General features: G+C 42.2%; 1 protein-coding gene across 1 annotated transcript in view; it reads left to right on the forward strand.

Moving 5' to 3' along the window:
• The first annotated feature begins 53 nt into the window (after positions 1–53).
• Positions 54–12486, forward strand: part of ERCC3 (ERCC excision repair 3, TFIIH core complex helicase subunit) — a 43391-nt gene continuing 30958 nt past the window's right edge. The window contains exons 1-6 of the mRNA XM_034785660.1: positions 54–181; positions 3622–3827; positions 7850–8086; positions 9792–9841; positions 11468–11603; positions 11797–11955. Coding sequence (XP_034641551.1) covers positions 163–181; positions 3622–3827; positions 7850–8086; positions 9792–9841; positions 11468–11603; positions 11797–11955 — 807 coding nt within the window. The 5' untranslated portion in view covers positions 54–162. The remainder of the gene's footprint in view (positions 182–3621; positions 3828–7849; positions 8087–9791; positions 9842–11467; positions 11604–11796; positions 11956–12486) is intronic.

The following is a 12486-nucleotide window of genomic DNA, read 5'->3' on the forward strand; positions in this document are numbered from 1 at the left end:
GAGGGGGGCGGGAAGTGGAAGGGGAAGGGGAAGGGGAGGGGCTCTATGGGGCGGGGGTTGCTAGGTGACGGGGCATTGGCGCGCTCGTCCCGGAAGTGACGTTCGGGGCAGGCGCCGGGCGGCCGGGGATGGCGGCGGCCGGGCGGTGACGGGGCGGTGACGATGGGCCGGCGGGAGCGAGGTGAGACCCCGAGCGGCTCCGCTCCCCGTGAGCGCCCGCCGGTCCCCCCCCCCCCGGGTCCGTGCGCAGCCCGGGGCTCCCGCGCGGCCTGAACGCGCCCGGCTGCGGCCCGGTGGGAGCTGCCCCCGCCCGGCCTCGCTCCGGCCGCCACCAGCCGGCAGGGCCGCGTCTGGAAACCGGGCCCCGGAGCTGTAACTCTTAGACTGGGCGTGGGGCAGGTGTGTGTGTGTGTGTCTGTGCGTGTGTCTGTGTGTGCGTGGGGCAGGTGTGTGCGCATGTGGCAGGTCTGTGTGTGCGTGTGTGTCTGCGGGCGTGTGGCAGGTGTGGGCATGTCTGTGTGTATGCTCATGGTGGATGAGTGTGAGCGTGTGGCAGGTGCACGTGTGTCTGTGTGTGTGGCATGTGTCTGTGCATGCCTTACATGTGTGCATCCACGCACCGCTTAGCACAAGGGAGCCCCATTATTGGTGTGCGAGTTTGGTCATTACTGTAGTACGCTCATCAAATAACCTTGTTGTGCTTGGTGCCCTTGTAACGATCAGCGTGACTGAAATACAGGGAGCCAAGAGCAGTTGGGGAAGTTGAGGGATCTGTACTTGTGAAAACTAAGACCTGGTGTACACCTAATACTTAGGTCCACCTAGTTATGTTGCTCAGGCATGTGAAAAGAGATGTTGTTAAACTGACCTAAGCCCCAGTGTAGACACTACTAGGTCAATAGAAAAATTCTCCCCTCAACCTAGCTAACACCTCTGGAGTGGGTGAATTTACTATAATGGAAACCCCCCTTTTGTGGCTTTAGTGAGTGTTTATACTACAGTGGCATGACTGCAGCTGTGCTGCTGTAGCACTTGTAGTGTAGGCATACCCTATGTTTACAAAATAATCTGAATAGAATTGTCCTTTCCCCCACTTCTAAATTCCTATCTCAGGTCTTCCTGCCAAAGAGGGCCTACATGCAGGTCCTTCTTCATCTGCCAACCAGGAGCTAAGCTATAAGAATGGCCATATTGGGTCAACCCAGTGTTCCATCTAGTCCAGTATCCTGTCTTCTGACAGTGGCCGGTGCCAAATGGTTCAGAAAAAATGAACAGAACAGGGCAATTTCGAGTGATTTAACCTCTGTTGTCCAGTCTCAGTTTCTGGCAGCTGGAAGTTTAGGGACACAACCCAGTTATATGGGGTTGCCTGTCTGACCATCTTGGCTAATAACCATTGATGGACCTATGCTCTGTGAACTTATCCATTTCTTGTTTGAACGCAGTTATGCTTTTGACCTTTAAAACATCCCCTGGCAACAAGTTCCACAAGTGGATTGTGCATTGTGGGAAGAAGTACTTCCTTAAGTTTGTTTTAAATTTGATGCCTATTAATTTTGGCAGGGGACCCCTAATTCTTGTGTTATGTGAAGGGAGGAATAACACTTCCCTATTTGCTTTCTCCACACCATGGATGATTTTAAAGACTTGTATCATATCCCCCCTTAGTCATCTCTTTTCTAAACTGAACAGCCCCATTCTTTTTAGTCTCTCTTTGTTTGGAAGCTGTTCCATACCCCCAATCATTTTTGTTGCCCTTCTCTTTTCTCTGTACTTTTCCCAATTCAAATATATCTTCTTTTTTAAGATGGGGCAACCAGAACTGTACGCAGTATTCAAAGTGTGGGTGTACCACATATTTGTATAGTGGCATTACGTTTTCTGTTTTTTTAATCTATCCCTTTCCTAATGGTTCTTAACATTCGGCTAGTTTTCTTTTCTTTTTTTTGACTGCTGCTGCACATTGAGTGGATGTTTTCAGGGAACTATCCACAATGACTCCAAAATTTATTTCTTGAGTCATAATAGCTCATTTAGACTCCATCATTTTGTTTGTGTAGTTGGGCTATGTTTTCCAGTGTGCATTACTTTGCGTTCATCAACATTGAATTTCATCTGCCATCTTGTCACCCAGTTATTCAGTTTAGTGAGATCCTGTTGTAACTCTTGCTGTCTTGAGTAATTTTGTATTGTCTGCAAACTTTGCCACCTTAGTGTTCACCCCTTTTTCCACACCATTTATGAACGTGTTGAATAGCACAGGTTCCAGTACAGATCTTTTGGGACCCTTTTATTTACCTCTCTATTGTGAAAACTGATGATTTATTCCTAGCCTTTGTTTCCTATCTTTTAACCAGTTACTCATCCATGAGAGGATCTTCCCTTTTATCCTATGACTTGTTACTTTGTTTGAGAGCCTTTTGTGAGGAACCTTGTCAAGACTTTCTGAAAGTCCAAGCACACTATATCCACTGGATCATTCTTGTCCATATGTCTGTTTAACCCCCTCAAAGAACTGTAGTAGATTAGGAGGCATGATTTCCCTTTACAAAAGCTGTGTTGACTTTTCCCCAATAAATTATGTTTGTCTGTGTCTGATAATTATGTAATTTACTATAGTTTAAACCAATTTGCCTGGTACAGAGTTAGGTTTACTGGCCTGTAATTGCCAGGATTGCCTCTGGAGCCTCTTTTAAAAGTAGGTGTTACATTAGCTACCCTTCAGTCATCTGATACAGAGTCTCATTTAAGTAATAGGTTACATACCACAGTTAGTAATTCTGCAGTTTCGTATTTGAGTTCCTTCAGAACTCTTGGGTGAATGCCATCTGGTCCTGGTGACTTTTTTCTGTTTAATTTGTTAGCTTGTTCCAAAACCTCCTCTACCAACACCTCAGTCTGAGACTGTTCTTCAGATTTGTCATCTAAAAAGAATGGCTCAGATGTGGGAATCTCCCCCTCATCCTCTGCTATGAAGACCGATGCAAATAATTCATTTAGCTTCTCCGCAACAGCCTTGTCTTCCTCGAGTGCTCCTTTAGCACCTCAATTTTCCAGTGACCCCACTGATTGTTTGGCAGGTTTCCTGCTTTGGATGTACTTAAAAAGTATTTTTGGTGTTAGTTTTTGTCTCCCCTGCTAGTTGCTCTTCAGATTCTTTCTGCATTTTCTGCCTTTGTAGGCTCTAATCTCCCTGAACTTTTCACAGTCACCATCCTGGTCAGGTGGTCAGTAGTATATACCTACTGCTATAGTCTTATTATTCAAGCATGGGATTTCTATCCTTAGACATTCTGTGATACAGTTTGATTCATTTAAGATTTTTACTTTATTTGACTCTTTCTTTGACATGTAGTGCCACTCCCTCACCAGCACGACCCGTCGTTCCATATATTTTGTATTACTGTGTCTCCTTGATTATCCTCATTCCACCAAGTTTCCATGATGCCTATCATATCAATAACCTCTTCACATAGGTTTTTTTTTTTTAACAGATGTCTGCCTCGCTTGGCTACAGATCTGGACAGTGCCTTGTGCTGTCTGTGTATTTCTTCTTGATGGACCTTAACTGATCAAGGTGTAGATAAATTTATCGTTTAATTTTTGTGACTCTGTTTTCAGATAAGAAGAAATCCAAGAAACGTCATTACGATGATGACGATGATGAGGAAGACGAAACGCCTGGTAGAGAGTCTCAGGAAGCTGTTCCATCTGCAGCAGGGAAGCAAGTGGAAGAATCTGGGATCAAAGTGGATGAGTATGGAGCAAAAGACTACAGACTCCAGATGCTTCTAAAGGGTGATCATTCCTCACGTCCACTCTGGGTGGTAAGTCCCATCAAACAGCTTTGTAAAAGACTCCTTTTGTGTGTGGCAAATAACAAAGGAGAATGAAGTGTAGTATTGTGCAGTGGCTTAGGTGTGAGTTTGAATTAGGTAGACTTAGAAAGGGACACTGTGAGGAGAAAAATTTGGCTTAAGACCCAGCAATACGGACAGATGCTGTGGAAAACATAGGCAGTGAGACAGTCTCTGCCCTAGATTGCTAACAGACATAGGACAAGATGCACTGGAGATCTAGAGGAAGGATTCATGTTATCTAGACAAATGCCTTTCTCTGTAAATGAGGTACAAATGAGGTTTGAGGTACAAAGTTAAAACTGGAAGCCCCCTTCAATATTTTTTCCCCAGAGAAAAGCTGGGAATACAGGAGGATTCGTAGCCATTTCAAAATATGCTTTGCTTCCTGAAATCTAGTAGAGAGGCATAGTGGGGGGGAAAAAAACAAAACGTATTGTGTGTCTGCGGGTAGATAGAAACCTTGGTGTGAGTTTGCCCGTATAAAACCTTCTGAGCAAACTTTAAAGTTTGAGCCAGTCCTAGTTTAGAATGGCATGAGAGGATGTGTGTGTAGGGGGATGTCATTTCAGGGATCTGCAGAGTTAATCCTATAGAAAACTCCTGAAGTAGGTAGAATTAACGGGTTGATAATGTCACTTTAAGAGAAGGTGTGGGTGAAGCAGGGCAGCATTCTGGAAGAATTTGTGCATTTCAGTGTAAACAACAGAAGAAACAAATCAAGTTAGGATAACAGAAGCTAATAGACTGTGATTTTTTTAAGTGACACAGTAATCTGATTCCCTGTAGTTGGAATAAAGCAGAATTAGTATAGTGTAGTTGATACCCTGCCTCTGGCAGCAGCTTGTTCCCTCTGTGTAAAGGGGATCACAAAGAAATATGACCAATTTTGGTTGGTTGTGCAAGGGTATTTGGTGGGAGAACCTTCCAACCAACTCTTGCAGGCCATCTGTTTATGCCCTTAAACATAAAGTTTGCTTTCCTCAGTAAGAACGTAATAATGGCTAGACTGGGTCAGATAAATGGTTCATATAGCCCAGTATCCTGTCTTCCAACAGTGGCCGGTGCCAGGTGCTTCAGAGGGAACGAACAGAACAGGGCAATTTATCGAGTGAGCCATCCCCTGTCATGCAGTCCAAGCTTCTGGCAGTCAGGGGTTTCAGGACACCCAGAGCATGGGGTTGCCTCCAGGACCATCTTCGCTAATAGCCATTGATGGACCTGTCCTCCATTAACTTATTTAATTCTCTTTTGAGTCCAGTTATGATTTTGGGCTTCACAGTGTCTTCTGGCACAGGTTGACTGTGTGTTGTGTGAAGAAATACTTCCTTGCGTTTGTTTTAAACCTGCTGCCTATTAATTTCATTGTTTGACACCTGGTTCTTGTATGATGTGAAGGTGTAAATAACACTTCCTTATTTACTTTATCCACACCATTCATGATTTTGTAGACCTGTTTCATATCCCCATCAGTCGTCTCTTTTCCAAGCTGAATGATCCCTGTCTTTTTAAATCTCTCCTCATATGCAAGGTGTTCCATACCCCTAATCATTTTTTTTTGGTCTTTTCCAATCCTAATATATCTTTTGTGAGATGCGACCAGAACTGCACCTAGTATTCAAGGTGTGAGCGCACCATAGATTTATATAGTGGTATTATGATATTTTATCATCTGTCCCTTTCCTAATGGTTCCTAATATTCTGTTAGCTTCTTTGACTGCCACTGAATGTTGAGCAGATGTTTTCAGAGAAATATCCAAGATCTTTTGAGTGGTAACAGCTAATTTGGACCCAGTCATTTTGTATGTATAGTTGCGATTATGTTTTTTTAATGTGTGTTACTTTGCATTTATCAACATAGAATTTAATCTGCCATTTTGTCGCCCAGTCATCTAGTTTAGTGAGATCCCTTTGTAACCCTTTGCAGTCTGCTTTGGATTTAACTGTATTGTGTAATTTTGTATCATCAGCAAATGTTGCCACCTCACTGTTTACCCCTTTTTGTAGATTGAATATGTTGAACAGCACTGGTACCAATACAGATTCTTTGGGGACCACTCGCTGTTTACTTCTCTACACTGTGAAAACTGATGATTTAGTCCTACCCTTGGTTTCCTATCTTTCAGCCAGTTACTGATCCATGAGAGGACCATCCTTCTTATCCCATGAATCAGTGTGTATTGCTGTTATGATTCAGAACTTTGATTAGCATAATGACTCCTCCCGAAGAGTTAGTATGTGGTCTTATCAGAAAATTAATATGTCAGACTGAAAAAACCTCATCAGTTCTAGTGATATTTACGCTTGAATGCATTAAAAAGACACTGACAAATTAATATCTGGTCACTTGCAGAAAATGAGTTAAAAGTAGCTTCTGGTACTATACCCAGCTCTGAGTCCCCTGTCAGTGTTTGTGGTTTTACAGCCCAGGGTGAATTGATGTAAGTCAACACGATTGAAATCAGCAAGCAGGAAACCTTGATTTAAATCATCGATTTTAATCATGTTTTGCATTTGTATGTTTTAGTTATTTTCCTAAAGAAAAGTTTATTTTTATTGGTTGGTAACCGTATTGATTTGCAACTAATATAGCCTTTCCACTACACTTGGTGCTTCTTGTTGCTAACCAGGATACACTGTATCTATACACATTTATTTAAGCAGTTATACAGTTTAACTTACATGTATTCGCATTCTCAGTTTTAATTTTTGCATTATGTTAAGAAATAGTGAATGATGTATTTCTTATTTAGTAGACAATTAACTTTTTACTTATGATTTGTGTCAAGCTCTATTTGGATGTAAATTCAAATTAAATTAAAAAAGGACCAAACCAACATTTTATTTTGTTTTATTAAATTAAACTACTTTAAATGTGCTGGATACATAGGAAAAAAGTTTATCAAAACAGATTTTATTTTTAAAACTAATTTATTAAGCAAAGGAACTATGATCTGTAGTTAGTGAATTGAACTGATTGTTTCTGGTCACTATATCCTTCAAGCCTTTCGAATTAGTAGATCTCATCCCAGGTTTTATTCATAGACTGGAAGAGGATAACAAGCATTCTTGCTTTTTCAGATCCCATTGGTTTCTTAATTTTGAAAGAACTAGTCATTGAACTGAACTAGTTGAATAAACTGAAATGAAGAAAATATTCACTCTGTTACTGCTGTCCAAAACTGGTTTAACACTTCAGCAAACTGTGGTTCCAGATGCTTAGCCAATGACTTCCACCAGTTCAGCGGTTGGATTTTCTTAAAAAGTTGGCAGCAAACATGTTGTTTATTGTATTTCGTTAAATGATTTTAACAGATTATGATAGGTTTAGGCCTTAACATAAATTTCCAATTTTAAATTTAATTTTAAATAAATAAATTAAATAAATTAATGGAGATATCCCATCTCCTAGAACTGGAAGGGACCTTGAAAGGTCATCAAGTCCAGCCCCCTGCCTTCACTAGCAGGACCAAGTACTGATTTTGCCCCAGATCTGTAAGTGGCCCCCTCAAGGATTGAACTCACAACCCTGGGTTTAGCAGGCCAACGCTCAAACCACTGAGCTATCCCTCCCCCCCAATATACAATAAACCTGTATTTAATTTTAAAAGATCTGACTTTTTAAATCATCAATTTTATTCACCCTTTTACAGCCTCATGTTTCTATTTTTAAACAGCTTTGTTCTCTCACTTGGTGCTCTATGATGGGGAAATTGGTAATAGTGAAACTGATTAGATGAACCTCAAGGTGACCTCGAGTTTGTTGCTGACTTTTTTTGTTTGCGTCTTGAATTTAAGATTAGTTTTCTTCCATATGTGGCTCTCACACTGAGACAGCAGCACTTTTTTGATGCCCCATGATGTACTGTCAGTTAAATAACAATGGTCTCTTTGCATGGTGTGTCCTTAATCCTAGTAGTAGAGAGGGCTTTCGACCTTTCTCACACAACCTCATTATTTCTTTAACATATTTTTCCTTTGCTGTCTTATAGGCTCCTGATGGCCATGTTTTCCTGGAAGCCTTTTCGCCTGTTTACAAATATGCTCAGGATTTTCTAGTTGCTATTGCTGAGCCCGTGTGCAGGCCAACCCACATACACGAATACAAACTCACTGCTTACTCGCTGTATGCTGCTGTCAGCGTTGGCTTACAAACAAGTGACATCACTGAATATTTGCAAAAGCTGAGCAAGACGGGTGTCCCAGATGGAATAATTCAGTTTATCAAGGTAAGACCATTTCAGTGGAGAGTCATTCTCTGTTGTCTTTTCATGTCTCTATATTCCTGTTCTCGTCTATTGCTCTGTTTCAAAATTCAGGGAAGCACGCTCTTCATCCTATCTTCTTCCTTTACCCTTAGGATAGCGTGAGAAACATAGCTTTCAGGCTGTGACAGATTGGAACTGGACAACAAAATTGCATGTTTCTAATTGGTTTCTCCATGCAACATGTATGCATGTCCTAAATACTGAAAATACCTTATAAATAGGTTTGACCCACAAACAGAAAATTTTATGTAACGGTCTGATCTTGTAACCATTGTTCATGTAAATAATTTAATTGGAGTCAGTAAGTGCTGCAGCATCTGACCCCAAATCTGGAATCACCCCTGCTATATGCATTAAAACTTCACATTGTCAAAAGGTACAAACCTGCACTATTCAACAGTGTCTGAGTTGCTTATGTTTTTTTTTTTTTTTTTTTGCATTTAATAGTAAGCTAATGCATAGGTGAGGTGGCTCTATTAAAATCAAAGTCAGAAATGCCATAGTCAAGGTTCCAACAAATGTATTAACACACCAGTGTTGTACATCCTGTATGTTTTTTGGAATGTGTTTTTTATATTAACAGAAATATAGTAATCTACACATTTAACCATAAAAGTAGTGTAGAATATACACTCTTAATCAGGAATTAGGAAATCGATAGAAAGTATTCCATAGAATATACAAGCTATGCAGTGTGGCAGAGTTAACATTGTTATAAGAATCTTATTTTAACTGAGCAATCATAGCTTTGCATTAATGAAACATATTGTAGTTATTATTGCATAATAATGGAAATTAATATACGTTGGTTGGTGGGAGGCAGTTCTCTGAAAATGATAAAAATGTAATTTCTTTTAAGACAAGAAAAGCATATGCTCCTTAGTGAGGACTATGCCTTTCAACCTTAGCAAGTAGCAGGGACTGTCTTTTTGTTCTGTTTTTGGATAACCTCTAGAGCAGCAGGGTCCTTGTCCTTGAGTTGTACTCCTAGGTGCTATGATAATACAAATAAACACTATTGTGGGCATTGCCGGGCACCTGCTGTAACCAGTCTTGTTATCAGCAAATAGCCATAACCTGTCTGGGTCTCCAGGTCTCTCTGGATATGGATTGTGAGAGTGTAGAAGTGTGTGAAAGATATCATGGCGTAGCCTTAAATATTTATGAACAAGCTGCTATTTGACAGATATTACCAAAGATTCCAGACTTGACAATGGGACTGTTGCCCTGGAGTCTGACACTATATTGTGGGATAGATGAGTTCCCATCTCTTCTGTATCCAGGGGAGGAATTGCTCAGATTTTTCAAAGCATCCAGTTCTTAATGGTAACTAAGACGGGTTTGTTTGTTTTTTCGTAATCCGTAATAGGCTGTGAAATCTCTTGAAGACCTCTCATCTTTGATACCCATCAATTTTGCAGCAGCTCTCAGCAATCCTGTGCGTGTAGAGTTTGACTGATGTCAGTTCTCCCTTATACTTCCCATTTGTTCTGACTCTTATTGGTCCTGTACTAGTCTTGGTGAACCAGTCTGGTTACACAGCCAGGGGTGTGTGTATGTGTTTCTGTATACACACAAAAACATGTGCTGTCACTAAATCAGCCACTGCTTTATTATGCTGAATCTGAATTGCTTGTTCCTAATGGATGTTCTTGTCTGTTTGTAGCTGTGTACTGTCAGCTATGGAAAGGTAAAGCTAGTGCTGAAACACAACAGGTAAGCAGCTTTTCTCTTTTATTTTGGGGGGTGGGGTGGGAGGCATATCAATTTTTTTTTTTTTTATTCACCCTGCTTGCAGTGCTTTAGTATAGTAGTTATTTGCTTTAAGTTTGACTGTTCTGTGTTCACTCTAGTGGTGGTCATTGTGTTAGCATGGGTATGCTTTGGTTTTTTTAGAAAGACTCTTCAAACCCAAAGCGCTGATTTACATTAATTGGTCAATCTGTGGTCTCAGACTGCTGAGCTGACGTTTGTTTTGCTGCGTTAGATTGCTTTACTGTGGGAAGTGGTGCAGGTCGCAGGGACGTGCTGGCTGCCGCTTCCTGCGGCTCCCATTGGCCTGGAATGGCGAACCGTGGCCACTGGGAACTGTGGGCAGCTGTGCAAATGTAAACAAACTGTCTGGCGGCCCGCCAGCCGATTACACTGATGAGCCAGGCCGCAGGTTGCCCACCACTGGGCTAGATGATCTAAATGGTCCCTTTTAGCCTTAAAATCTGTTCTCTATTCTGCATCTGAGGAAACCAAGGGTCAGAGGGGAAGTGACATGCCTGAGATGCCACAGCATGTCAGTGGCTGAGCCAGGAATAGAACCCAGGGCTCCTGACTCCCAGTGCCCTGTCCCTGTTGCCTCCCTTTTAACCTGCTCCTTTGATAACCTGTGGGACTCTTTGCAAGAGGCTGTTGTGAGGGCCAAGACTATAACAGGGTTCAAAAAAGAACTAGATAAATTCATGGAGGATAGGTCCATCAATGGCTACTAGCCAGGATGGGCAGGGATGGTGCCCCGAGCCTCTGTTTGCCAGAAGCTGGGAATGGGCGACGGGGATGGATCACTTGATGATTCCCTGTTCTGTTCATTCCCTCTGGGGCACCTGGCATTGGCCACTGTCGGAAGACAGGATACGTGGCTAGATGGACCTTTGTTCTGACCCAGTGTGGCCGTTCTTATGTTCAATACTAGCAAACTCTTTATAGCAGTTTTAGGAGGCCTCCCTGAACCACCTTCTGCTTCTCCAGTTCAAACTTTTTTCAGCTTCTGTAGGCTCAAATTTTAACGAGACTCTCCAACGAGCATCTTTATTGGCAAGCTTCAAGGGGAAGAAACGCTTCAAGGGCTCGCAGCGTAAGGTTTCCATAGCTTCTGCCTTAATCCTAAGGGCTCAGGCAGCTCACTGCGTGTACTCAGATTCCTTTCCTGGCCCCACCCCAATTAGGCTTCAAAAGAATTGACTCCTTTTAGAGATGGACTGTAAATTGGGGAGATTTTCAGGGTTATCTGAATGGTGTTTTTGGAGTCTTTCTAGTTTTATCTAATTTTTGAAATGGATTATTCAAGCAAGATTCCCAAGCAAGGGAATCTTTAGCAGCTAAATATTTGCTGTGAGGGTGTCTGTGAAAAGTTCTCTGTAGTAGCAACAATTGTTTTAACCTTCACGCACACAAGCGATGGCTAAGATGCTAGAGCTTGAGTGACTCCATCTGGAATCACTGTCAGGTAGATTGAAACGTCAATGGCAGTGTTCTGGTAGGTGCTCAGACAGATTCTCTGTTGATTGGTATAACGTGCTTTAAACTTGTTGGGAGCTGCTTGTATAGTTCTTGTTTGTTCTTTCCATCTAGGTATTTTGTAGAAAGCACCCACCCTGAAGTCATCCAGCAGCTTCTTCAGGACCACGTCATCAAAGAGTGTCGGCTGAGAAACGCTGAGGGAGAAGAAACAGAGCTCATCACGGAGACATTCACGAGTAAATCAGCAGTACGTTGGGATCGAGGGTCACCATCTAAAAATCAGGATTCCTCTTTGTGAGGCTGTACACGCTGTTGAATATCTGCAGTGGTGGTCGTTGCATACTTCCTTCTGTTGTAAACGTTGCAAGTGCTCTGTGCTTATTAATGAACCATTACTCAGTGAGAATCTCTAATAGCTTCTGTTAAATTCCTGTTTTCAGATTTCCAAATCCAGTGATGGAGGTCCTTCAACATCACAAGGGACAGATGCTCAGAATAAATCGGATGTCCCGGCTGACTTATATGAGTTTTACGAGCAGATGGACAAAGATGAGGAGGAGGAGGAAGAAACACAGACTGTATCTTTTGAAGTCAAGCAGGTAAATATCTGTTAACCCCTTGGCATCCATGTTCCTGGTGAGTCCCACTGCAGGCAAATTGGATATGGGGTTGCTAAATACCATATTCTAAGGCTTTTCTATTGGGGGGGCCCTCTGAGCCACAAAGATTTCTTCCCCCACCTCCAAAAGTCCCACATCACAGATTCTTCCTCTCCAGCCTGGTGGGAGGAACAAGACACTGCCCCTTCCCTGGCTGATGCATGAGTGATGTTGACAGGCTACAGGGCAGTTGCTAGGGCATATGGGGAGTTCCCTTTCTGCAGGATTGAATGTGCTAACTCTGTGTTAGGTGGACTGTTATGCTGACCAAACCTGAGAGAGTTAATTACGTGAAAATATTAATATAGTGTGAAGGCAGACTCTAAATCCACCTGGATGCTTTGTGTGACTTCACATCTCCTTCCAGCCCCAGCAGCTTCTGGCAACTGAGAGACTGTCCTTAAATTTACCTTGTCTGCTTGATCTTGTTGGCTGTTAATTTTTGCTGAATAGTGTAGTTAATGTGGCTTG

The sequence above is a fragment of the Trachemys scripta genome, chromosome 11 (assembly GCF_013100865.1).
Source record: "Trachemys scripta elegans isolate TJP31775 chromosome 11, CAS_Tse_1.0, whole genome shotgun sequence".
Lineage (NCBI taxonomy): Eukaryota > Metazoa > Chordata > Testudines > Emydidae > Trachemys > Trachemys scripta.